The sequence below is a fragment of the Sander vitreus genome, chromosome 17 (assembly GCF_031162955.1).
Source record: "Sander vitreus isolate 19-12246 chromosome 17, sanVit1, whole genome shotgun sequence".
NCBI lineage: Eukaryota > Metazoa > Chordata > Actinopteri > Perciformes > Percidae > Sander > Sander vitreus.
Window position 1 is genome coordinate 20,367,184 of NC_135871.1, and position 26,695 is coordinate 20,393,878.

Below are 26,695 nucleotides of genomic sequence, written 5' to 3' on the forward strand. Positions count from 1 at the left end.
AGAATGAACAAAATTGAACCCCACACTTCCAGTTTGTGATGCAGGCTATTAAGCCTGAGCTGAGATCACCCATTTGTAAGCTCCTCCACATAAGACATTATTCATCATTTCTCACTGGTTAAGCAGCACTTCTGGTGACAAGTTAACTGAATTTCATATGCATTGCAAATTGGTGGAGTGCCCCTTTAATATCTGATGCTGAGGGATTTTAAATGTTTTCTTTTAACAGGACATCCTTGGAATGTGTTTAAAATCACACTTTATCACACAGTTTATTGTGGAAAATACCATCTGCTATGGCAACTCAGACGCACATTTTAGTTGGTACAAAAATTGATAGGTCATACAAGTGATGCACATTGTTTCTTAAGCAAATTCTAATGTATTGCATGTTCTAACTATTTCACAAAACAGGGAAATAAAGTGGTGTATTGTGAAGTATTGTAGGCTTATAAAAAAGGGACAAAAACAGCTTTAAAGCAGTCCTCTGGTCGAGTTTAATATGACACCGATAAGAACATGGTCTGAAATGATAAAGGTATGCCTACTATGTCTATATTTAAAGCCAAAGGAGCCTCTGCTCGTGTATATCAGCCACCAGTATCTGCAAACCTGGAAAAGATGAGGAAATAATGATAGACAGACCTAATAAAATAGACCACTGCCAAGAAAAGGAATTTTTGGGCAGTCGGTTGGCTCGGAATGTGTACCCTGTGGAAGGTAATACCTTTACTTCTGGTTTTGGACCAGTAGGCAGGGAATTTATCCTCTCTAAACAATATGTAACCAAGGATGAGAAAACAAAACACTCAGGCACCAGTAAAAGTTTCTACTTTTGTATTTCAAAAGATGTTGAGATTTAAAAAGCCTTAATAAAATATTAATATTGTTAAAGCCCTGAGTGACATTTAATAGCACTAGTAGTAACAGAACATCATGCTCATTTAGGTTTCTGTTTCTTCTTTTGGTACCAATCAGGAACTTCTTTATTGGTCTGCAAATGAAAGAAACAAAGAGGGAAAACGATGGTTAGAAAAGTACGAAGTGTGCAGCTCTTTTTTGGGTTCGTAAGATATTTTCACCTATTTGACTTTCTCATGATTCAAGGGTTAATACAACAACATAGCTTTGCTCAGCTGACTTCAGTGAAAGGCTCAAATTAAAATTAAAATGTATCATGGTGATCCTTTGTCTGAACTTCTGTCCAGGCAGGTTTAGGTGGTGTGACTCATAAAAAGGTGTTGCCGAGTCAGACACTTACAAACACGGTGGGTTTGGGTTTGTTTGGTGACTCTTCTTCTGTGGTCCTGCCAATACGTTTGGACTGGTGTTTTCCTGCACCAGAGGTCCTGATGGCAGTTGAATCTGTTTCCAACAGGTTTAGAGCGTCTCCCTGTCTGGACCGCATGCTGATCAGGACCTGCTTCATCACCGCTAACTCCTGGAGATTCACATGGTTCATGTGAAAACAAGGGTAAAACAATAAACTGGAATCGTTAAAGCCCCTGACACACCAACTCGACGGCTGACCGTCGGCAGAAAAGGCAGTTGGACTGACCAGTCGGCTCCCCGAGGTCCAAAAAGTGCCTTGGAACACACCGAAGCGACGCCGTCTTGAGCGTACGTTCTGCGCGTGCGTGAGACGTAATACTAAAAATTTAAACCAGAAATTACAACGCGTCGCGTGGGTCTGGTTTCTCCAGCTGATAGTAATGGCGGCTTGTTCGAAATACGATCTCGTATTTTACGAAAATAGTTCACTGAAACGCGTTTCTGAAAACATTTTAAGCGAGAAATAGGCCATACAGTTGCTGAATCTGTCTTCATTTCAGATCGACAAAGGTCACTTTAAAAGATTTTCGTCAGATTTTGAGAGGCGTTCGTCACTCATCCTGCTCGTTATTTCCGGGTTAGCACTCTGCCGGCCTCCGACCCAGCAAGTCAGGTCGGCCAAAATGAAGGCCAACAGCTCCTCCAACGGACGATGGCACGGAACACACTGAACAGACTCGAGTCACCGACCTCGCCAGACTGTCCGACGACCGCTTATCGGGTTGGTCTGTCAGGGCCATAAGAGAAATAACTGGTAGTGTCCAGAAGGCCAGCAATCAATCACCAGGTCATTTTTGACAGAATTTCTGTCACTTCAATTCAAACAGGGATGAAGTAAACATGCGTATAATAAATGTTTTGCAAATAGTTTGTATGATTGAAATATTATATCTTTTAAGAGTATACCTACTTTTGTAAAACATCTGCTTAAAAATGTGGGTTTTCGGGGAATTCGTTGCTGCTTTCTGATGACAACTATGGGACGCCTTGCAATAAGCTCAAGAGTCTGTGGGGTGGCAGCAGGGCAGAGGGGAGGACTCTGGGCCATTTCACGGTTCTATTTATCACTCCTGAGGACATGAGCCCTGGCATGTCACTCACTCACACACACACTCTCACACACACACACACTCTCACACACACACACACACACACACACACACACACACACACACGGCATCCCAAACAGCCAAGCTGAGGAACAGCTGTCTATGACAGGGCACATACTTCATACAGCTGGCTTGGGGGACACACTCCCACGCGCACACACATACAAGCACACGCAATCTTGAAGGAAGCGTTGCAACACTGTGCACTGTCTGGATATCAAAAGCCTGTTTATTTTAGAGCTGCAACTATTAGTTGATTTATCGATTAGTTGATCGACGGAAAATTCATCAGCAACTGTTTGGTCTAATGGTTTCACATTCACAAATCTGAGAATTTGTTGCTTTTCCTTGTCTTAAATTACAATTTTATATTTTTAGGTTTTGGGATGTCAATTGGACCAGGAAGACATTTGAAGACATCACTTTGGGCTCTAGGAAATTGTGATGGATCTTTTTCAGATATATGATTATAGACCAAACAAAGAATTGAGAGATTAATTCATGATGCAAATGATCTTTATACTGACCTTACACCAAACCACTTTTCAAGCGATTCCACTGTCGCAGACTAAATTCAACATTGGAATGAAATCATGAGAGTCTTGCTGAAGTTGGGGCGCACTCCCGTCGTCTCAATCCTTTGGTGTAAGGTGGTCATAAAACTCAGTCCGAGTCAATCTTTTTCCCATAATGACGTTCCAACAATAGTTTGATATTATCGTAAGTTTTAAGTCTTGGTAGTGAAGTTAAATCACAACCACCAGTCAACAACCAATGGGTGCGCTAAGCTTTACCTGCGTGTAAACAGTAAAAGTGGCAGTAGCTCAGTCTGTAAAGAGTTGGGTTGGGAACTGGGACTGTTAGCTGCTGGAGAGGTGCCAGTTCACCTCCTGGGCATTGCCAGGGTGCCCTTGAGCAAGGCACCAAACCCCCAACTGCTCGAGGCAGCTGTCCATGGGCAGCCGCAGCCCCATCACGCTTAACATCTCTCCATTTGTGCATGTATAGGTCCTGAGCATTGTGCATGTGTGTATTTCAGGCCTGTGTGCAACAGAGTGAAAACATTTTTATTTCCCTTGCGGGATTAATAAAGTATGTCAAAAAAATAATCAAACACGGAGCTCTACGTACTGCCGCCATTCATCTGCATATATGACAGAACATAAAACCGGCAAACCTTCCCTTAAGTTGCTAGCTAGCTTGGTTACATTTTTCAGAACGCATCTAGTTGTAATCTTGCAAATTGTGTTCCCTATGCATTGCAAAATCTTATAGTCTGTGACTAAAAACTGTGTCAGTGACATTGTGAAATATATGTCTTTAGATATCAGATAGTGTCAGAATTTAGTCTTTTCAGAGTCTTCTAGTGTACAGTATGGTAGGCATCAGTTGCAGCCATAATAAAAAAGGTTTCCAAATGTTTCTACAGTTGGGAAAAGAGGCATTACTGGTTGAATTTCCATAAAAGCACGGGTTTGCACCCAGGTTGGCAGGCAGCATCAACTGCAGGACTCGTAATGGCCATGTGCTACAACATGCTGGTCTGACTCATGAATCTTTACTTTCAAAGGAAGGTTTTGCTCACCATTTTGAAACAGCCAAATATACTGGAATAGAATGGGAGGCATTGAACGCAGTTGTCACCACTACATATCATCATAGTGGGAAAAAAACGAATAGCTAACATAAAAGAAATCGTCGCCATGTGTACCTCTCGATGGTTGAGGAGTCTCTCCAGATCGGCAGCCATGTTGTTTTTCACCTGTTGCAGTGCAGCCCGTTCTTTCCTCAGAGAACTGGGGTTACACCCAAAAACAGACAAAGAGAGCGAGAGCAGATCTTGAGTTAATAGAAAAACATTACTGCAAGTTATTCAAGTTACTTATAGCGCCATATGAGACTTGTTAAACAAGCAAGTCCTGTGTATCACTGATTGATGGTTTTTGAGATTCTTTAAGGCATGATATTGTCAGATCATAGAATAGAATACACTTTATTGTAAGATTTGAGAAGTAGCATTATATACTGTGTGTTAGATGTCCAATATTAATTAGAATGAGTTTTATTTTACAAACTTTAGGGTGGGGTCAGGTTAGGGGTAACACAGGGTCAGGTGTGGAGGCGTGGTATGTTGCCTCACTTGTGTGACTGTGTACTTAAGTATAGTTTAAGGGGGGGAAAAAAACAACACAATCTGCAGTCTGTCTAAACAGCAGCAGTTTAGTGAGTTATGTGAGTATACATCACTGGTACAAAACCGTCAACAGCCAAGCAATAAATTAAACACATGAGTTATGAATTTCAAAAATATACAAAGAATAATAAATATATAAAAGCTTCTCTCTTTTTTTTTTTTTACAAGATCGTTAGGCTTCTATCTTGTGAGAAAAACTATCGGTAGTACTGTCCAAGTGTTCTTTCCTGGGGCTGTGAAACATACAAGCGAGGGATTGTGATGGGGCGCTTTAAAGCAAATGATCATGCAAATCTTGAAACAGCTGCTGGGTAGCTTCACCATTGTTCACTGAGAACTCTGGACAAAAGATTTTAAAGGTATGGGTATTATTGCCTGAGATCTGCCTCTGCTGAGACACTGTTGTTAGCTGATTTGAGCGGAGCCCATTTTAAATCTTACCAAACAATCTGTGTGAATACAATTAATACTTAAGACAGAAAGACTGTAGTACATAAAGTGAGAATCTGTGTCTCTGCTGTTACACAGATAGCACTGCATAGCCACAGGAAGACTTCAATATATCTGTCAGATGGGGAGGTTTGAAAAGCTTATGAGGATTTTAAAGAATTTTCACTCTGCTGCTTGCCCCAGGTGAGCGCTCAGTGGTAGTGAGCAGCAAGAGAAAACCTGCAGTCTTTCAGTTTGCATATTTCTCAGGTTAAAATACAGACGGGGGCAGGGGAGATTTAGGTCAGTGCCAGGAAGCTTAATGTGTGCTGATGTGAAACACTCACTTATTGGGCATAGACAAACGCATGCACTCGTGCAGCTTTACACAAAGACAGAATTAGCTAAGTATAAGAGGGACAGATGAGGACAAAGGGAGTTAGGGATAAAGCAGAGACGCCCAAGGGTGGGGAGGTATGGCCTGCTGCCATGATGGGTAATTTACAAGATACAAAATGTAACTCATAAAATTAAGAACGAAAGAGTTTGGCAAGCAAGACAGAACACTCTAATTACAATTTAAGAAAAAAAGGTCATGCGTGTTGACGTATCGAGAGATGTGTTTCCTCTTTGTGAAGGTGTGTTGTGTACGTGTACCTGACATCGTCCTCAAGCGAGGTGAGACGCTCCTTCAGGGTTCTGATCTGGGTATCCCTTTGTCTCACCGTCTCAATCAGGTAGCTATAGGGCTGCTGCGTCTGCTGTAACAGCTGGTTGGCTGCCAACAACTGAGGAACAACACGCATATGTGCACACTGGAGCAATTATAAAAACAATTACTTCACCTACACAATGTCAGGGTTGACCCCCCCCCCTCCCTACTTCATAATTCACCTGAGACTCAGGTCTACATTTTTCACATGTGCTGTATTGACTCCACGAACTGTGGAGAGGCATCTATGATGCAACAAGACCTAAACGTCTGTCATTGTAAAGTTCATTATACTGAACATGACTTAGTAAAGGAATATTTCCACTTTAAAACAAACTTTAGATGTGGTTAATGTTATAAAATAGAGCAATTCTGTCTGAAATTTGTGAATGAACTCTTGAGCAACAATCACGGCCAAGACTTCCTTATCTCTGATGTCATCAGGGGTGGCTTGAGTGCCCATAAATGTGAGTTTTTATAAAAGGTGTATCAAAGTCGTGTCCTTATTAAAAGTAGTAGTATGAAGAGATAAAGCGGAAATAATCATAATTATTCATTATCTCAACAACTTTGTTCTTGGAATTACTGTCAGAAATGCACCTTTATAGTGTTTTGATGATCCCTCATATAAAAGTCTAAATGTACTGAGCATAATACATTAATACTATAGTCAGTATCATGCTTAAAATCTGAAAAACAATAGATAAAGGTAGGGTGTTGCACATTAAACCACTTTTACAGTCAGTAGTGAGTAGAACTGGATGGGAGAGTAAGGACAATAGTTATTAGTCAGGGCATCTGTGTGAGTGGTTAGGTGGTTAACACCCTTTCTAGTGAATATAAAGTATATTTTTTTTTACCCTTTCCTTTCATTGTCAATGAATTATGAGGCATTCCAGACGTGCCAGTCAGTCACACCTGACAGTTAAAAAGATGGCTTATTTATTCTCAAACCTGACCAGCCTCTCTATTATATCTTGCATAATCTCTCCTCTCATTGAGATTAAAATTAGAACTAAGAAAGAAGCAAGGACACTGGTTGCCAGAGCTGTCGTTCTCATTATTTCAAACCTCATTGGATGATTTTAAACATCAGGGCACGAATAGTAGACATGTGACTTTCACACAGAGTCATGCACAGACAAAATACACACCCAAAATTAAAGTTTCAGCGTTGCACACACAAGCACATGTCGTGCCAAACACAACAAAAGCCTCGATGATTGGCATGGTGAGTTTTAGAAAGAGCGTGGCCGTCATGGGTTTTGGCAGTCTTTCCCACTGTGTCAACAAGTGTGACAGGTACTAAGACAAACTTTTCGCTGTCTCCTTTCGAACAACCTCACTTTAAAAGTAGATTTTAAAGTATATTCTGTGAATTGATGATATATGTGGTGACCGACCTCACAAGCTGCTAAAATCTTTGTTTTGTTGAGTGTGTCTTTAAGAGAGTGATTAGATCAGCTTTGGCCATTGACTTTCACAGCAGAGTGTCGTGCGATGGTGTGAGGAGGTAAATGGTGGGTGATGAGAAAGGAGCCACCGATCTGGGCTCTGTGATAATGACTGTGTTATGTCATTAGAGAGAGGTAAAAACCAGCTGAAATAAATCATATGGCTTTGATAGAAGCTGTGAAATAACCATAATATGAGTTTGTGATAATGGGAAACATGTGTGTTGCAGGTACTGACTTGCAGTGCTTTTTTTAACATTAAATTAAACTTAATCCCATGAATGATGGTCCCCAGGCAGGCACATACATGAATGCTGTGTGTGTGTGTGTGTGTGTGTGTGTGTGTGTGTGTGTGTGTGTGTGTGTGTGTGTGTGTTTACCTCTTCAGATATATGTCCTGTCTGTGATTTGTGTCTCTCCAGCTCTGTCCTCAGTGACGTGTTCTGCCTCTCGAGCTGCAGCACCCTGCGGGCCAGGTGAACGCTGCCCGACGCACAAACACAGTTTTGGAAATTCCAAAACATGACAACACCAACAACTCCACGTTGTTTACCCTACAGGTTATGTAACTACAACAGTTGGGATTCATTTGAGTTTTTGGCTACACGTGCATGCTTCAAATCAAAGAAGTGTGAAGTAAAATGTAAGTGTATATAGTGTGCATTTTAAGAAGAAAACAAAAACAAAAACTACAACAGAATAATTGTTGGCACAAATCCAATGCCTGATATATCAGCAAACCAACATATCAATTTAACCCATACTATAGAAGTATGCCGATTTTCTTTTTCTTTCTTTTCTTGCTTTTTTTAGGTTTTTAATGGATAGGACAGCTAAAGACATGAAAAGGAGGAAGAGAGAGAGGGGAATGACATGCAGCAAAGGGCCGCGAGTTGCCAGCCTTAGTACATGGGGCAAGCGCTCAACCAGGTGAGCTATCAGGGAGCCCTGCATGCTGATTTCTTAATGAATACAGTATATTTAGGAAAAAGCACACACAGTAGCAATGTGAGTAAATTCTAGTGTTTGTTTAGTGCAATCTCTCACAAAGTGTCCTATCCTTGAAATGTCAAGTGTATCCTGTGCTGTACCTCTGTTTTAGTCGTCTTTTGGCCGTTGTGGGAACATTGGCTCCGTAGCCGTATGAGAACAGAACTCTCTCTGCCTCCTCTTCATTCTCAACTGGCAACAGACAAACACAAATCTGTCAATACATCTCCAGGCCCATTATGATATGTGGCAGAGACAACCTGCAGTAACATTCGGTTGTGTTGCACATCTTTCTATTGTCCTTAACATCTGTTCCATCCACTGTCACAAAGCCATCTATTACAGCGCGACAACGCAACATTATTGTCCCCTACTTCTTAATCCAATATGATGCTATCTGTTAATATTGTTACACACTTTCTCTGATGCCAGACCAAGGCATTTAAGGGAACCAGAGCTTGTCCGTTTGTGCTCTTATCTTTCTGACCTCATAGTAATGTGTGTAATGTAATGAGTACAGTTCTTACTTTCGGCAGCCTGCATGGTGACTTGGTCCAACTCTAGCTCGAGCTTTTCATACGTCTCCAGCCGAGATGCCTGCTCGGCATTCTGGGCATGCAGCTCGGCCAACCGCTTCTCTGATGACGTCTGCAGCCTGTAAAACTCCTGGGTCAGGAGCTGAGAAACAGGAGGACAGGAGAGAGAGAAAAGAAGGAGAGGAGTAGGCGGTGATAGGGAGCAAATTACAAAATTACAGCAATGTTCTCTGTTGTTGGCCAGTTAAAAATGTTTTTTTAAATTGTACAAAATGATGTCCCTGAGGAATAATGTGAATGTTACATTACATTATTCTTGTGCTGCAAGCTTCGAATTGTGTTATATTGTTTTTTAAAGTTAACAAAATGAAAATGATGTGTTCAATTTGTAAGATTAAAATGTATTTAATGTTATTCACACTAAAACTCCTGTTATTAGTCTTTCAGAGTTGTTGTCATGATAAATGTAAAAAGTATAGATGTGTACATTTACTAAAAAAATTTTACCCTTACTAATCACCATTCCTCATTTTCCCACATGTACAAGCATGGGCAAAAGCGTTCACAAAGAGAGAGAAGTGAAAGAAAAAAAAAGGAGAAAAGAAAATCTAAATAAAAGGACTTTTATCCCAAAAATAGCTTTAAACCTCACTTTTATAAAGAACTGAAACAAAATCAAAGCTAAACAACAAACTCCAAAGACAAAACCTATACAAATACAGGTGAAGAGGTGGACCTCAGCTAAGTGCATCCAGACATCAAGAACAATCTGCACTCAATTAACTTCTTGTATAAATGGGTGTGCTACAGTGGACAGAGATAAGAATGGAGCTACGGTGCCGACATACAAAGGCTGGATAGACATATTCCTTTGAGTGGAACATTAATATTTAAGTACTATGGATGGACTCCTCCCTAAATGAAGACAATGATTTACGCATTAGTCGTGCATTTTTGGTTTTATTCATTCATGTGATGTTTGCAGAAGGTCTTTCCTAGCTTTCACAATCTTAATGAGGAGTAATGTAGAACATGACTTTCAGTTAAGAAACAGTCAAGGTGACAATTTGTAAATCTGAACACAGTTATATAGACTATTGCTTACTGTTGAAAATGTTGAATTTGAATTAACAAAGGAATGATTTCTGAATCTGTTAATGGCATAGTATGCACACATATAAAGTGTTTATTTATTACTTAATATCTATCTAAACTTCAAAACAAGCATAATGAGTAATGTTAATTGGCTGAAATCAAATCGTGAGAGGCACGCAGAAATTAAGAGTGCACTATGATAGATTGTCTTTATGTTTAGAGTACCTCCAGTTTCTTCTGCTGTTTCTCACACTCCACCTGGCACTGGGCCAGAGCCTTAGCTGTCTCTTCCTTGACCATCTGAGCGCGCTCAGCTTCGAAGGAGTGCAGCTTGGCATGGTTGGACAGTTCTGCAACCCGGCTGTCAGTACCTAGCTGGAGCTGACGAAACCTGCATAGACGGAGACACACAGGTGGATCATAGACGGCAGATGCACACCTCACAAAATATGAATGTGAGTAGGTGTGTTTAAAAAAAAGGGAGATTATGTGTTTTGGTGCAGACAGATACAGATGGTAACCTCAGCTCTGGGCCCCTGGTTGAGCTCGGGCCTGCCTGGTGGTTATAAACAAAAGTTGCAATGTATTCCTTAAAATAGATACATTCACTTCTGGTGATCATTTTTCATGACAACATGTTTATTTGGAAATTGGCAAGGAAATGGCTATTTAGCGTGTCTTGCGCAACAAACTATTTTGACTTGTAATGTTGAGTGTTCTGTGGTACCTAAACTATAAGCCACCAAGCCGGAAAGCAGGTCTTAAACTATTTGCTGGCAGAAGAGTATTTCTCAATGACGCTCGCAGCAATGTTTGGTTTTGTTTGATCTTTAATGATTCTAGTTTGCAGCTACACAAACGTGTTTCAACTTAAGTTTTTAGTAATTAGAAAAGAGATAGAAGGTATTCTATAGTTTCTGTTTTCAGATGACACAAGTACTGTTACATAAATGTGGGTGGATGGGAAAGCTTGCACACAACATAGAGACAGTTAAAAGCACTTTGCATATATATATATATATATATATATATATATATATATATATATATATATATATATATATATATATATATATATATATATATATGACAAACAGCCTGTGCACAGGCCTGTGCTGTTTGCAGTTTTGTTGATTGGTTAATCATTTTGATAACAGATTCATCTTTTAAGTCATTTATCAGGCAGAAAAACATTAACATGTATTCAACCTTCCCCAATATGGGAATTTTCTGCTTTGCTTCGTTTTATATCATCTTAAATTTAAGTATCATCTGGTTTTCGACTGTTGGTTGGATAAAAATCACTCTATGCTCTGGGAAATTATGTAGGCAGTGTTTCATTATTTACATATATTGTATAGACTAAACAAGTCATTGATTCATTGAAAAAATAATCAACAGATCAACAGAAAGAATAATCACTTGTTGCCGCCATAAAAAAGTAAAGCAAAGACTTTTTGAGTCCAGTGATCTTCCTCAGGCAGCTTTAAGCACCAACACACGGACTCTACTAAACCATGGGGGTTGGTTGGATCATATTAATAACTCTCGATTACAGCCTGGCCTGATAGGATTTCATCATCCATAGAGCGCAGGCCTGAGCTGTGTGCTCACAGTGACAGACATGTACACATGGTCGAAATTTCAAGCCTTCTTTTATTAATGGCGGCTGCTATCTAGATGCAACGAAGAAACATTTTCCTAAGAAATTGTACCAGATGAGTGCAGTGAGCCACAGCCTTTCTTTGTAGTTTTAAATGTAAATTTTTAATGACAATATTTACAACTATAGTAGGTAAGAGCACCTGTCTCTGGACAACAGCAAGCCTGGGTCTGCTGGAGAGGTGAAAATGGTAAACCATACTCAATACTTTCTTTGTTTTGGACTAGTTGACTACCGTAACTAGCTTGTTAGCCAGCATTCTGAAATAGAGTGCTGAGATTCAAGCTGGTCCTCTATGATACAATCACCTGACACCAAGTTTGTCCGTCTCATTCTTTGCCCCAAAAATAGAGGTATGTGTGGGGTTAGGGGTTAAGGGCTTGGGGCTAGCATCTGTCGTTGCTGGCTTGCGATGCGACACAGAGAGAGAGAGGACAAGGGAGAGTAAAGTGTTTGTACGGAAAGACCAACAGCTGGTGGTATGGATCTAGAAAAATGACTGTTATGTAGTAGTAACCCAGGACAGGGACACTACTGCTGCTGCTGCTGCTGCTGCTGCTGCTGTGTGTGCATCTCTGTCTGTCTGTCTGTTGCAGAAGCAATATTGTAAAACAAAGTTTAAAATAAGAAACGTAGTATTGAAACCTAAGTGCAAACTAAGATATTTTTCTACATAATTCCTATCAATACCTAAAACATGTTTACAAAATGTGTGTGTGACTAGAAAAATCAGATTCAAACACACATAATTTGTTCATAGACAGACATTTATGCATGCAGCAGAAATATAGCAAAAAAAAACAGGACATGTTCAGGAGGCTGACTGAAATACCTCCTCCAATAAAAAGAAAAATGCCTGTGTGTGTGTGTGTGTGTGTGTGTGTGTGTGTATGTACACGTGCAGAAGGGCTCACAAAGTATCTGTTGCAATTTCCATGCAATATTTGAAACAACCTACAAGGCCATGACCCAGAGGCACCTGAACTGAGATAGGCATTGTTGCCTGGGGCAGAGATAGTAAGTCGCAACTTGGAAACAAATCACTAAGATGTTTGGAAATGGGAAATGACTAAAAAGTAGGGGTGGGGGAAGAAATCGATACAGCATAGTATTTCAATATTTTCCGTGGCAATACTATATCGATCTATTAATATATATATATATATATATGTGTTGGTCAGTTGTCTGCTTGACACTCCCATTTTGCAGCAATAAAATTAAAGTGAGATGAACAAACGGAGATATGTATCTTTTTAGATAAAACAGATGTTGACAAAGGGGACATCATTTGAAATTGTGAAAAATATTAAGTTGGAAAAAAGGTAATAAATTGCAATATATCGCAGAATATTGCAATATGTTTTGTGGTAGATTGCAGGGAGAGGTGAGGGGAGTGGTAATTGAAGGAAGGTATCTTGCGGCCCGTTGGCTCCACCCCCGAGCCTTATATGGACTTCCTCTTCCAACAAGGAGAGGCTGGGATTAATTAGGTGATTAGGTTTTGGAGGGAAAAGGGGAAGCAGGTTTTTGAACTGAAAACAATGAACCAGAGAGGAAAGGAGAGGAACTGAGGGAGAGTGGTGGAAAAGACTGAGAAAGATACTGAACTAAACTGTGTGACCTGGACTGGCTGATTACCCCCCTGTGTACCGAACTGTTCTAGATGAGGACCCGTTTGTGGATTATCTATGGATAGAAGACGACGAGAATGGATTGTGGACAGTGAAGCAGTGGACGGTGAAGTAGTGTGGAAATCCTTAATAAACTTTCCAACTATTTTCAACTGTACTCCTGGTGCCAGCTTGTCTTATTGAACTAGTGACGTGGACACCCAAACCCCTGGGCTTGCCACATATGGTGGAGAATGTGGGCATGCCAACCAGATTCAATAACTAACCGCGACACAGAGTACAATGGAAGCGCTGGTAAAACAGTTGGTCGAACCTAGCACAGCAAGCTATGCATCGAGAGTTGATGGAGGAACAACGTCACCAGACTGCTCTCCTGCGAGCTGAACTCAGCCAGCTGACAGCCGCCTAGGCTGGAGCTGCTGCCGGCCCAGCTGTCTCACGTCCCAAACCAAGTCCGTTTATATTAAAACTGACTGAAAAAGATGATATTGAGGCTTACCTCCAAGCCTTTGAGAGAACAGCAGTTAAGGAGGAATGGCCACATGAGCAATGGGCCAGCCTGCTAGCCCCATTCCTGTCAGGCTCTGCACAACGGACATATCAGGATCTGACTGCTGACCAGGCAACAAATTACGAGGTGCTGAAGAAAGAAATCCTGCACCGTTATGGATTTAATCTGATTAGCAGGGCACAAAGATTCCACGATTGGACGTATGATGCCACAGCACCCCCCCGGGCACAAATGCATGATCTGATTGGACTGGCCAAGAGCTGGCTGACGGCTGAACCACTGACGCTCACTCCCATTGAGAAAGTGGTCATAGATAAATTCCTACGTGCTCTGCCGTTCGAAGCTAAAAAGTTAGCAAGCCAAGCTAACCCTCAGAGCGCAGATCAGCTAGTGGAGCTAGTGGAAGGACAACAGGTAGCTTTGGAAGTTCTGCGAAGTGGACAAACGTGAAAGAACGAACCCTCCCCTCGTCAGAAGGAGAGAAAAAGGACAGAGGATCACGCCGGTAATCTGGCTAACGATGGGGGAACACCCACAGCCAGCTCCCAGAGACGACAGCCTTTTCTGAATCTAGACAGCAGGAAGTGCTACGAGTGTGGCGAGCCAGGACACATCGCCTGGTACTGTCCAAACCGTGATGTCCCGATGCCTACGGCCTCAGCCAGTGAGGTTGCCGTAGGACGACCCTGCAACTTGCTGATGACGTGCTGGGCTGCGGAGAGTGGCCCTTCCCCTGTCACCCCAGTAAGAGCCAACGGAAAGGACACCACTGCACTTTTGGACTCAGGGAGTATGGTGACCCTGATCAGACCTGAATTTGCCCAGTCTTCACCCCTGACCGACACTGTGCCCATCACGTGCATACACGGTGAGACCAAAGACTACCCTACCACACTACTTCACCTACAGACCACAAAGGGTCAGAATACGGGGCCAGTAGGAGTTGTCCTGAATTTGCCCGCGCCAGTCCTCATTGGGAGGGATTGCTCTATGTTCCACCCACTATGGGCCAGTATGTCTGGGGATGTAGAAAAATAAGGAAACCAGAAGAAAGGAAGCCGGAGGGGTGGGACAGACTCCCAAAAGGCGAAGGCCCGGATGTGTGGGTTCCAGGGAATGGACCCCCAGGTGTCAACAGGACCCCCCCCCCTCGGAGGGGGAATTGGGCGAAGCAAGTCAGGAGGAAGGGGAGGCAAGTCTGAACGACATGTTTCCGATGGACCAGGAGGTGGAGCCAGAGCCTGCCTCTCTAGCGGGCCGGTTCGGCACGGCCCAATTGGAGGACCCCAACCTGGCCCATGCGCTCCAGTAGGTTACTGTGGTGGACGGAACACCCATGGAGGGGGTAAGTCATATCACTTATCCCCATTTTTCAATAAGGAAGAAATTATTGTATCAGGTTGTGAAGAAGAATGATGAATGTGTGGAGTTGTTATTGGTGCCCCGTTCCTTTGTACAACATGTCTTGCAGTTGGCATACTCCCACCTTCTTGGGGCTCATCTAGGGGTAGAGAAGACCCTAGACCGGATCAAAAGCCGATTCTATTGGCCGGGGGTGAAGAGAGCAGTGGAGGATTACTGCCGCAGTTGCCCGGAGTGTCAGCTGGTGGCGCCAAAGCCACATTTTCGCAGTCCCTTGGTTCCTCTACCAATCATTTCAGTCCCTTTCAGCAGGATTGCCATGGACCTGGTGGGACCTTTAGCCAAGAGCAACCAAGGACACCAATATATCCTGGTGATTCTAGATTATGCTACCAGGTACCCGGAGGCCATTCCCCTGCGCACCATGGCTACCAGGGGATTGCACGTGAGTTGGTTATGCTGTTTTCCCGAGTGGGAATCCCTGATGAAATGTTAACTGACCAAGGAACCCCATTCATGTCCCGAATTATGAAAGATCTCTGCAAACTAATGAAGATAACCCAGTTACGTACCTCAGTGTATCACCCACAGACAGACGGGTTGGTAGAGAGATTTAATCGAAAGCTGAAGCAGATGCTAAAGAAGGTAATGGAGGCGGACGGAAGGAATTGGGACCAGCTGCTACCTTACCTGATGTTCTCGATCCGGGAAGTGCCCCAAGCTTCCACAGGGTTCTCTCCCTTTGAACTCCTTTAATGGAAGACGACCCCGAGAACTGCTGGATATGGCGAAAAAGGCTTGGGAACAACAACAATCGCCCCTTCGAACCATGGTGGAACACGTGGAAGACATGAGAGGCCGTATGGCAACCCTGTGGCCCCTGGTACGGGAACATAAGCGGGAGGCCCAGGAGGCCCAATCTCGGGTGTACAACAGAGGAGCAAAACCAAGAGACTTCCAGCCAGGAGACAAAGTGTTGGTATTGATCCCCACCTCAGAATGTAAGTTTTTGGCTAGATGGGATGGACCGTATGAAGTGCTTGAAAAGATGGGTGATGTTAACTATAAGGTCAGACAGCCGGGACGTAGACATTTGACTAAAATATACCATGTGAATCTGTTGAAGAAATGGAATGCACGTGATGTACTCTATTCTTTTGCCCCAAAGAAGGCAACAGCAGAGACCAAGCCCGCAGCGGTGCCAATGGGAGATCAGCTGAGCTCAGCACAGAAGCAAGAGCTAATGGAGTTGGTCGACCAGAGCCAGGATGTGTTCTCCAATGAACCAGGACACACTGATCTGGTAGAGCACAACATAATCACTGAACCCGGGAGAAAGGTGAAGTTGAAACCTTACCGCATACCGGAAGCAAGAAGAGAGGCTGTCAGGACCCAGGTGAAAATGATGTTGGAAGGAGATATCATAGAAGAGTCAAACAGTAAGTGGTGTAGCCCCATAGTGTTGGTACCAAAACCAGATGGCACGACTCGTTTCTGTAATGACTTTAGAAAGGTTAATGAAATCTCCAAATTTGACGCTTACCCCATGCCCCGAATTGATGAACTAATTGAGAGGCTAGGGACGGCCTGCTTTATCAGCACGCTTGACCTCACAAAAGGCTATGGGCAGGTGCCTTTAGCTCTCGAGGTGCGGGAGAAAACGGCGTTTGCCACCCCTGACGGGCTTTTCCACTACAAAAAACTGCCCTTTGGGTTACATAGGGCCCCAGCTACCTTCCAGAGATTGATGGACTGAGTTCTCCGTCCCCATCAGGAGTATGCGGCAGCTTACCTCGACGATATCGTCATCCATGGAAGTGAGTGGGAGACCCAGCTGCACCAGGTGAGTTCGGTTCTACAGGCCTTACGGGAGGCCGGGCTCACAGCTAACCCCACAAAATGTCGGCTCGGTCTGCGAGAGGCTGAGTACCTGGGTTACACGATCGGGAGGGGTTGTGTCAAACCCCAGGTGAAGAAAGTGGAGGCGATTCAGGACTGGCCTCTGCCCCTCACGAAGAAGCAGGTACGCACGTTTGTTGGTTTAACCAGCTACTATCATAGATTCATTCCCCACTTTGCTTCTCTAGCCAGCCCCCTAACAGATCTGACCAAGAGCTGCCGGCCCAACCAGGTGGTGTGGACCGAGGAGACTGAGAAAGCCTTTCAGGACCTAAAGGGAGCGCTGTGTTCTGGACCCATACTCGTGACCCCGGACATCTCCAAACCACTGGTGGTACAGACAGACTCATCTGAAACTGGGGTCGGTGCTGTCTTATCACAGCTGCAAGAAGGTGAGGAACACCCTAGCTTGTGTGGTAGATTGCAGGGAGAGGTGAGGGGCGTGGTAATTGAAGGAAGGTATCTTGTGGCCTGTTGGCTCCACCCCCTGAGCCTTATATGGACTTCCTCTTCCAACAAGGAGAGGCTGGGATTAATTAGGTGATTAGGTTTTGGAGGGAAAAGGGGAAGCAGGTTTTTTAACTGAAAACAAAGAGAACCAGAGAGGAAAGGAGAGGAACTGAGGGAGACAGAGTGGTGGAAAATACTGAGAAAGATACTGAACTAAACTGTGTGACTAAGTGGTGTGACCTGGACTGGCTGATTACCCCCCTGTGTACCGAACTGTTCTGGATGAGGACCCGTTTGTGGATTACCTGTGGATAGAAGACGACGAGAATGGATTGTGGACAGTGAAGTAGTGTGGAAATTCCCCTCCTACGCTGTAACTTATCCTTAATAAACTTTCCAACTATTTTCAACTGTACTCCTGGTGCCGGCTTGTCTTATAGAACTAGTGACGTGGACACCCACACCCCTGGGCTTGCCACAGTTTAAAAATCGCAATAATATCGTATTGTGACATAAGTATCGTGATTATATCGTATTGTGAGGTCTCTGGTGATTCCCACCACTACTAAAAAGAAACAGTAAAGTGCTCACATTATGCTTTTTCCCTATCCTTTATTGTGTTATTTTTTTGTTGTGCATGTTATAGGTTTACAAAGTGAAAAAGCCCAAAGTCCACCCCAAGAGGACTTACCATCTATTCTATTGTATCTTTCTAACTTTCTATCTATCTATTGTAGTTTGTTTACTTCCGTGACGAACGTGCGTCACTTTTCAACACACGTTATAATGCTCGCCTAGCTGCTAGCATGTCACGCCCTCATACTCTGCTTCTGACTGGGTAATAGTCCTTACCTAGCTACTGCGCATGTGCGACTCCCAACAAAGTTGGAACAGAAGTGAGACGCCTCAGTAGCTAAAACAGAGAGCTCAACACACTGCAATGTGCAGTACAACAAAAATATGGTGTTTTTGTTTTTTATTCTCTATTCTGATATAACCTCTAAATACAATTATGAACCTGAAAATGAGCATAATATGACCACTTTAAATTACAATATGTTGTGCAAAATCAGACAAAACAATAAGGCTTTAGCAAAGCTGTTCCTGTCAAGGCAACAGCTTTGTCAGCATCAAGGGTCTTCAGTACTACACAGTCTCCTGTCTCTCACTTTGCGGCAGAGGCAGGCAGCTGGGCCAATGACACCAGTTACTACTAGACTGACCTTCAGTGAACTCTGACTTCCATGTCACCTTCTGACCTCACAGCTACAGCAAAGGGTTAATGTGATCTTTAGTAAGAGACGGTGAACCACAGCCACCTAAGTCCTGTCGCTCCCACAACATGTGCTAATGACAGACTGCTGCTGGCTCATACATCAGCATCAGAGCAAAAAGAAACTCACAGCTTTCATTGAAATACAGAGGAATTCAAGCTAAACATAACCGTATGGTGTAATAATAATAAATACATTTAGAACTAATAAGCACAGCAATGATGCCTGCTTCAAGTACCCGTACGGACCTAGTACGGAGCATGAACCGCTAGCTGCTGGAGAGGTGCCAATTTGCGTCCTGGGCACTGCTGAGGTGCCCTTGAGCAAGGCACCAAACCCTGATCTGCTGGAGGCGCAGTCCATGGGTAGCCCCCTAGCTCTGACATCTCTCCACTAATGCATGTTTATAGGTCCTGTTTGTGCATGTGTGTGTAATTCGGGCCTGTGTGTGGGTATTGTGTAAAACTAACAACAGACGGAAATGTAATTTTCCCTTAGGGATCAATAAAATGTCTTCTTTATAAAATCACAGTTTGGCCTTGGCCACCCCCACACACAACAAGCTAACACTATAAAAGATGAGGAATGTGGTTAACCATGTCATGTTTCAAATGTATAGATGGTTGACAACTAAAAACTGTACTAACTTGTCCAAGTTCTATTCCAGTTTAACAGTTGCCTTCAGGTGACGTTCATTAACCTTCGGTGATATACAGCCTATTAAGAGTGCACCAGGAAGTGAGCTACATTTAAGTGCAGCAGTTGTAGTGTTTAACTTCTAAAAAGGCCACGGGAGCTGTCCAACAGGATGATGTTAGCTAAAATGCAGCATCATTATGTCTTAATTATTTATTCACTAAAGTAAACTTGGTCTCCAGATAGCTGCTGAAGATTTGAGAAATGGTGAAAACTGAGAAACAGAACCGGATCATTTTGTAAATTGAAACAATTTTATTTAAAAAATGAACTGTATGTTAGTCATAAAGCAGCTTTTACTATATATGGTTTACTGGCTACCACTTTAAATCATATTAAAGGGTTAGTTCACCCAAACTGCAGAAAAAACTACTTTCTTCCTTCCTTGTAGTGGTATCTAACTATGACAGGTTTGGTTTTATTTGTCCAAGTTTTCAGATATAAGTTTTTTTGTTTTCTGCCTTTGTCCAAAGATAAAGGAGCGCATTAGAATTTTATTTCATTCTAATTCATCTGCATGGCTCGATAACGCTAGAAGTGAGCAAGTGTGCAAATATGTCTGTTTGTTTGTTCTGTTGTTGTAAATCGGGGGAACCAACCCTTTGACTGATGCTTCAAACTTCACTGTTTGAGTTGTACTTATAAAATAAAAAGCAGGAAAAAAGGAAAACTAAATAAACCTGTCTGCCAATTAAGGCTGGGCAATATATCGATATCGTGATATAAGACCGGATATCGTCTTTGGATATCATAATATTGTGATATGACACAAGTGTTATCTGTCCCTGGTTTTAATGGCCGGATTACAGTAAAGTGATGTAATTTTTTGACCTTACCAGACTGTTCTAGCTTTTCTATTATTTGCCTTTACCCACTTAGATATTATATACACAATAATGATGATTATTTATCAAAAATCTCATTGTGTAAATATTTTTTTGTAAGCACCAATTGTCAACCCTACAATATCGCCGGCAATATTGATATTGAGGTATTTGGTCAACAATATTGTGATATTAGATTTTTTTTTTTACATATCTCCCAGCTCTACTGCCAATGTTCAATGTATATCAACAGTGTTTGATATATACTGTATGGAAATATTTCTGTGTGTGATGGATGCTAAAACTCACTGTTCCAGCAGTTGGTCATATCTGGACTGGGTGTCTCTCTCAGCAGCCACTGCTCGGTCCTTCTCCAGCACCGCATTGTCTCGGGCCTCACGCAAGTTCCTGGTCAAATACACGCCCACAGTAGAAAGGAATCAGCATGTTCTGTTATGTTGTACATAATAAAAAGCCTTCATTCTTTTGAAGTTACGTTGGCATTTCCTTTTATTTTGATGCTAATGTATCTGTGGTGATAACTCTTCCTCTTCTCAATTTTTTGCATGTGCATTCATATTTCAGTTGCTGACTTACGCTGTACTGTATACTAGATGAATGGGTGAAAACAAAAACACAGTTTAGACATTGTCTTTACTAATTCTGGTGGGTGCACAATTCATCCAATTCCTAACACATTGCTCCAATTTATAAATGAGAATGAAGACACAGCTTCCTGCTATAACATTACAGGCTACACCTGCACTTGATTATTGAGAAAGAACATTATGAAATTACTTCTGTTTTTGGATACACAACACCAGCGTTGTGTTATCTGAAAATTGGTTAGCTAAAAATAATGGATATGGCATTTTACCAAAATGTGCAATTTCCTCTGGTTGAATAGCCCAATATTTGTTCATAGTTTGTATACATACATACATAAATACATTATATACATACATACCGTTTATTAAGAGATATATAAAAAAAAGACTCATACCTGTTCTCCCTCTCATACATCTCCCTGGAGGTTCTCTGCAGATTGTCTATCTCCTGACTAGTTTTCAGCCTAATGTTCTCCAACTCGTCTCTCAACTTGGTCTCATACTCTGACTTATAGTGGTCTCTGTAGTGGAAAAATTAAAAATAAAAGATAAGAATTAACGGACTGTATCCTAATGTCGCTGGCAGATGAAACCATCAATGTCAGTGTTTTGGCACAGCTTAGGTCTCCCACATTAATAACACTAGAATATTGGCTGCTGGTGATTGGTGTAAAACAGCAGCGCCTAACCTGGATGCTACATATTTTTCGTAGGCGTCCTCTCTTGCCTTCTTAGTGTCTTCTAATTGTACCTAGACCACAGAATCAAAAAAGTGAGAGCATGTTAGAAGACCCCTTCCTATTGTTGAATGCCTGTTGTATTAGATGAGCCTCCTAGCTAATCAAATCTATGGACCTGGAGCCTCTCCAGGCGGTCTTCTTCATGTGCACAGCGGACACTCATTTCCATGTTCTGCCTGTGTAGGTACTCCTTGTCCTTCTGCAGTAGAGTCACTGACTGCTGCAATGTCGCCACCTGGAGGGCAAGAAGAGAAAAATAAAAAACTATTACAGAACACAGTAATAATAATGTAATAATTTATACTCTTTATTGATCCCCAATGGGGAAATTACAATTCCCAAAGACACCCAAAGAGACTTCAATGAGTATTATGAAGACAAAATATATTGTGAGTGTGTATGTGTGTGTAGCACCTCCTTGCTGAGTGTGTTCCTTTCTCTGGTCACTGCAGTGTGAGTCAGGTCGAGTGTCTCATATCTTCTCTTTAACTCCTTTAGTTCTGCCTCAAAGTTGTCACACTCACTATAAACCACAGTGTAAAAGGTTAGCATACATTTTAACTTACATATCCAGAATGTAAATATGGGTGGACAAGACAAGACTAAAAATGTTCTGGAGTTTTGATGATGAAAAAATAATCAATCCAAACAAAATATTTCCACGTACGGACTTAACCAATATGCAATATGTTGTGAGGTGATGCTCCCTGGAACATCGAACAATACTAAAGTAATGATACACACAACCTGTAAGAACGTCTGCTCAAACTGACTCCTGATTCTCCCTCATAACCCATACACAAATGCTTTTGGCTGCCGCTTGCTTCAAAAGACACAGCCTACAAAACTGTACTTGTAGCCTTCAAATGGAGTCAAAGGTAGACGGGTCACCCCTCCTCATCAAATAAGCAGGTCTACAGAGCAGTCACCTCTCTTTATCCGTCACACACACACACACACACACACACACACACACACACACACACACACACACACACACACCGTTTGATGGCAGGGTAGTTGTCTCGGCGATAGTCTCCTTCTTGGATCTGCTGTTTGGTATCAGCTAGTTCTAGGGTCAATCTCTGGCTCCTCAACTCCAGCTCAGTACGTAGCCGCCGCTCCTCCTCGTAGCTCTGTGTATACACAGAACAGACAACATTTTCATTAAAGGGAGTATTCATATTGTTAGATACACTATGCAATAGGCAGGATTGTACCTCCTGAACACCATTCATTTTTCAGACAGGAATTCAGCAAGAATCCCTGCCGTTTTGACATTGTCATACAGTTCCTGCCAATTCTCTAATAGCAAATTCATGCAGTGAACATCACATCCTTTTTCTGGGACCATGTAGAGCTGATGAGTAATTTCCCTGCTGGGCGTATCTAAGTGAAAGAAAAGACATTGTGACAACAAAGGCAAGCACCTGTTCAGTAGCAATGTCTAGATACTCTGTGGCATTCAAAAAATGCTCATTCAGTCTCATGATTGCCATTGTCATGTTATTTTCTTTTGCCAAATTCTTAACCCTGCCTTCAGCATGGTGCATCATTATCTCGTCAACCTGTCAATTATGCCATTTTTTAGGTGGCTTGTGTGTCTTCTGCTTTTTCACATTTAGTTTTCTGCATTTCTCATATCTATGTTTTCCAAATATGTGACTCAAAGCCTGGAGGTGTGAATTGTTTAAAGTGCATTGTTCTTGAGTGTTTAAAGAAAGCAAATAAAAAGCAAAAATGCAGCTGGTTGCTATTCTATTTAAACCTATTTATTTGAAAATATACACTGTGCAAAGTATATGATTTAAACAGAAATGAAAGAGAAATAAACAAAAAATGTAGCCTGACAAGCCAGACCCACAACTAGATGTTGGGTCTGGGAACTCACCATTGGCAGGGCTCAATCCGAGGGGCGGGATAAACGGTTGTCTTTCAAATTCTCTCTGCACGCAATAGGATAGTGCTACAACCAGGCAGAGCAACAAAGAAGGTAACAGAGCTAGTTGATAGATTAAACTTTTGCCGTATCCGGTCAGCAAAACTCCAAACACATCTTCCTTTTTTAAGAATGACTTCGGTGCCGTTCTTTGTTCTTTTCTCAAAGAAAAGCTTAACTCCAAGTCTTCCAGAGTTGTGGCCAAAGCCGATTCGAAAGACCGCTGTTCCCAGCAGCAGCAGCCATAAGCCCGCCCACCGTTTGGTTTTTCCAGCTCGCAAGCCAACGGAGAGTTGCTAGACCCCCTGGCTACAAATTACATTTGCTGCCACTAGGGTGCATCTAGATTTCTAGGCTACAAAAAATTGTGATAAAACATGAAGAATACAATTATGTCTAAGTGAGATCAAATGTGTGCAACTTCAAAACATGTGAACTCATACGGAAAGATGAGAAAACGCAACATAGAGGTGTAGTGCAAGCTTGTGTATGTGTGCTGTACCTCCATCAAAGCCTTCATTTGGGTTCTGTGTGTATCCAGGTCTTCAGTCAAACTGCCTCTCTTCACACTGAGCTCAGCCAGCTGAGCCTGCAGAGGAGTCACCACCTCGTAGAAACGCATCTAAACATACAGCAAAGAAAAAAGGTCACCCTATTAGCTTCATCATGTACCAGTGATAGACCGATTATCGGCCCTGGCCGGTTTTATTTGCCTGATAACGATAAAGTTAAATCAATTAAAAAGTGTGCTACTTTGGCTCCGCTACAGCTCTGTGTCTGTCCCTCTGCTTCGGTTTCACTCGCCACAGAGTCTGACTTAATGTCCCGCCCACAACACTATCTGACTAGCTTTTACTGTGTATTATGTTGAAAGTTTCTAATTTATTAAATAATTGCTTAAAGCATTTAAACAAAGTTTTGCGTTGGAGTTTGTAACATTCCAAAATCTTAATTTTGACTTAAAGATTTTCATTTTCACTGTAAATGCATATTCCAATATTGCATATTCCACCATCAGTTCCAAATATCGGTTGTCAGTTTCATTAACTACTAATAATCAGCATCGGCCTTGAAAAACCAGTATCGGTCGATCCCCATAATGTACTGTATCATATCTTGTCTCTCTGGTTCAACAAGATGGTGTAGAGATTAGGAAGAGCTCTCCCCCCCCCCCCATACTTACAGCTACATATTCCTGTATGGAGATTTTGTCGTCAGGGAGGTCGCGGAGCTCCTGGTACCTGTCCTGGGAGATGTCCAGATCCCGGAGCGACCTCCGCAGCTCTCCAGCCTTCTCACACAGCTGCCGGTTGGTCTCCTCTAGCTGCTGCTGTCTGAGCAGGATGGCCTCCATCTCTTGCTTACGCAGAGCTTGCTGCTTCCTGGTGATGACAGTCTTTGTTAGCACAGTTTACATTTGTGCTTACGAGCTAAATAATGGGATAGATAACACAGGTAGAGTTATCCTGGTTAAACCCTTTTCATGCTTTTTTTTTTTTTTTATATAATTTCTTGATCGTCCTAATTGGCATAAAAGCAGGGCAACCACTCACACATTTTCTTCATACATTGTTCTTTTAAGTAGATAATTATTAACAGTTCACTCACACACAGACATTTCAGGCTCTGCCTTCCTCAGCATGTGTGTGTGTGTGTGTGTGTGTGTGTGTGTTCTTAATTGGGGTTTACTTGGTGGTACTCAGTAAGATGTGTGTTAAATGTGGCTAGATAAGATGACTATCAAAACACCACAACTGTATGGCTGTAGAAAATTCTTGAAAACAGAAAATATGTTAAATGACAAACAGCCGGCAAGTATAAATTGTTCAAACTGTGTACAAATTTGTCAATTTGTCTGCCCTTTCATCCTTTTGCAAGAGTTGGAGATGATAACTTTTCTTTTTTTAATATTCATATTTAAAAAAAAAAATACTAAAATACTATTATATCTTCATGGGTATACCAACTTTCTGAAGAAAAAAAAAACAAACATATACATCAACAATTACAATGGCATGGACGTTTCCTACAGCACATTTCACTGTCCATCACCACCTTCACTTTTCCTCACCTATTCTCCTCTTGAGTAAGTTTCAGATGGCTATCCAGTCTCAGGGCCAAAACCTGTTTGTGATGTAGAGCGTCATTCAGCCTCTCCTCCAGCTCCTCAGTCTGGCATATGAAACACATGCATGGAAACATTCACGGGACTATTTTTGCAACAAAGATAATTCAGTAAAATTGATGTTACTGCATCTCTCTGTCTTTGTCAGGTGGGCATAATGTAGCTTTAACTCGTGCCTCTAATCATTTGAGAATAATGAGAGGCACAAACTGGAGATAAGTTACACCCACATATTCATATAAACAAAGAGCATCTTTCCTCCCTTCTACCTTGGACATATGGTCGGCCTTCATGTTGTCTATGATTAGGTTTTTCTGAGACAGCTCGATTTTCAGCAGCTGGACATTGTGCAGCAGCTCCTTCCTCTCGATCAGCTGGCGGGTCACCTTCTGGGAGCCGTCCCGCTGCTCGTCGGACGAGGAGATATCCTCGGTGGTAGGCACGGTTGTCTCCAGGCTGATGTCCTCCGACTCCAGGTCCAGGGAGCTGGAGACGTTGGCTGCTGTCGGCCTCAGCTGTTGCTTCTTGGGAGGCATCTTGTATTGTTTCGATCCTCTTGTTTTATGCTAGCCAACGTTAATTTTAGCAAAGATTACGTGAGATTAGAAAATGTGTTAATCGAGTTAAGGGACATCGCGATATGTGATACTTTAACGTTAGTTTGCAGCAATGACAACTACAAACAAATCCCGACCGAGCACCAGTCTAGTATGTCGTTTTAAACAGACTAACGCTACCAATGTAACGTTACTCCCAGTCAAGAAAATAAGATATACACCCCAATATAGCGTTAAAGTGACACCCCGGAGCTGACAAGAGGACTCGATGAGTTGTTTTTAAGGGTCCCGCTCCGAGCCGCCTGCTAACCGCCAACGGCTTGACTACGATGATGTTTTAGTGGCATTGAACACAGCGCCCTCTGCGGTAATGCACAGCAATATAATCAACGTCCACTCATCTGTCATTCGTTACAATGCACAGAGCATGCAGTACCTACTTATAACCGTAAGGGTCGCTATACAATTAACTACTTGTTTAAGCCGGCCAACCAGCCTCTCTTCTGCCTTCTTCTGCTTTGTTTTCATTGTACAACTATTAGATGGACAACCAAAACTAAACACA

At 42.3% G+C, this 26,695-nt stretch overlaps 1 protein-coding gene across 2 annotated transcripts; it reads right to left on the bottom strand.

Annotated features, from left to right (window-relative positions):
• Positions 1-820: 820 nt before the first annotated feature.
• Positions 821-26,463, bottom strand: pibf1 (progesterone immunomodulatory binding factor 1). 2 transcript variants are annotated; one of them, XM_078273513.1, is made up of 18 exons: positions 25,843-26,463; positions 25,520-25,620; positions 24,632-24,830; positions 23,951-24,070; positions 22,512-22,645; positions 21,924-22,032; positions 21,625-21,744; positions 21,459-21,520; positions 21,165-21,290; positions 20,471-20,569; positions 10,077-10,242; positions 8,748-8,898; positions 8,322-8,412; positions 7,611-7,713; positions 5,722-5,852; positions 4,153-4,237; positions 1,262-1,441; positions 821-994 (listed from the first exon to the last, which is right to left on the bottom strand). In XM_078273513.1, exons 1-18 carry the CDS (start codon positions 26,107-26,109, stop codon positions 941-943), a joined length of 2,298 nt encoding a protein of 765 aa, XP_078129639.1. In that variant the 5' UTR covers positions 26,110-26,463; the 3' UTR covers positions 821-940. The 2 variants fall into 2 exon arrangements, with proteins under 2 accessions (XP_078129639.1, XP_078129641.1); XM_078273515.1 differs by lacking the exons at positions 821-994; positions 1,262-1,441 and adding an exon at positions 2,969-3,482.
• Positions 26,464-26,695: the final 232 nt, after the last annotated feature.

Coding starts and splice junctions, on each gene's coding strand:
- pibf1 (XM_078273513.1), bottom strand. CDS start 26,109: ATGCCTCCCAAGAAGCAACAGCTGAGGCCGACAGCAGCCAACGTCTCC. Junction 21,291..21,458: donor GAAAAATATGTAGCATCCAG/GTTAGGCGCTGC, acceptor TTTCCACTACAG/AGACCACTATAAGTCAGAGT. Junction 4,238..5,721: donor TCGCTTGAGGACGATGTCAG/GTACACGTACAC, acceptor GTGTAACCCCAG/TTCTCTGAGGAAAGAACGGG.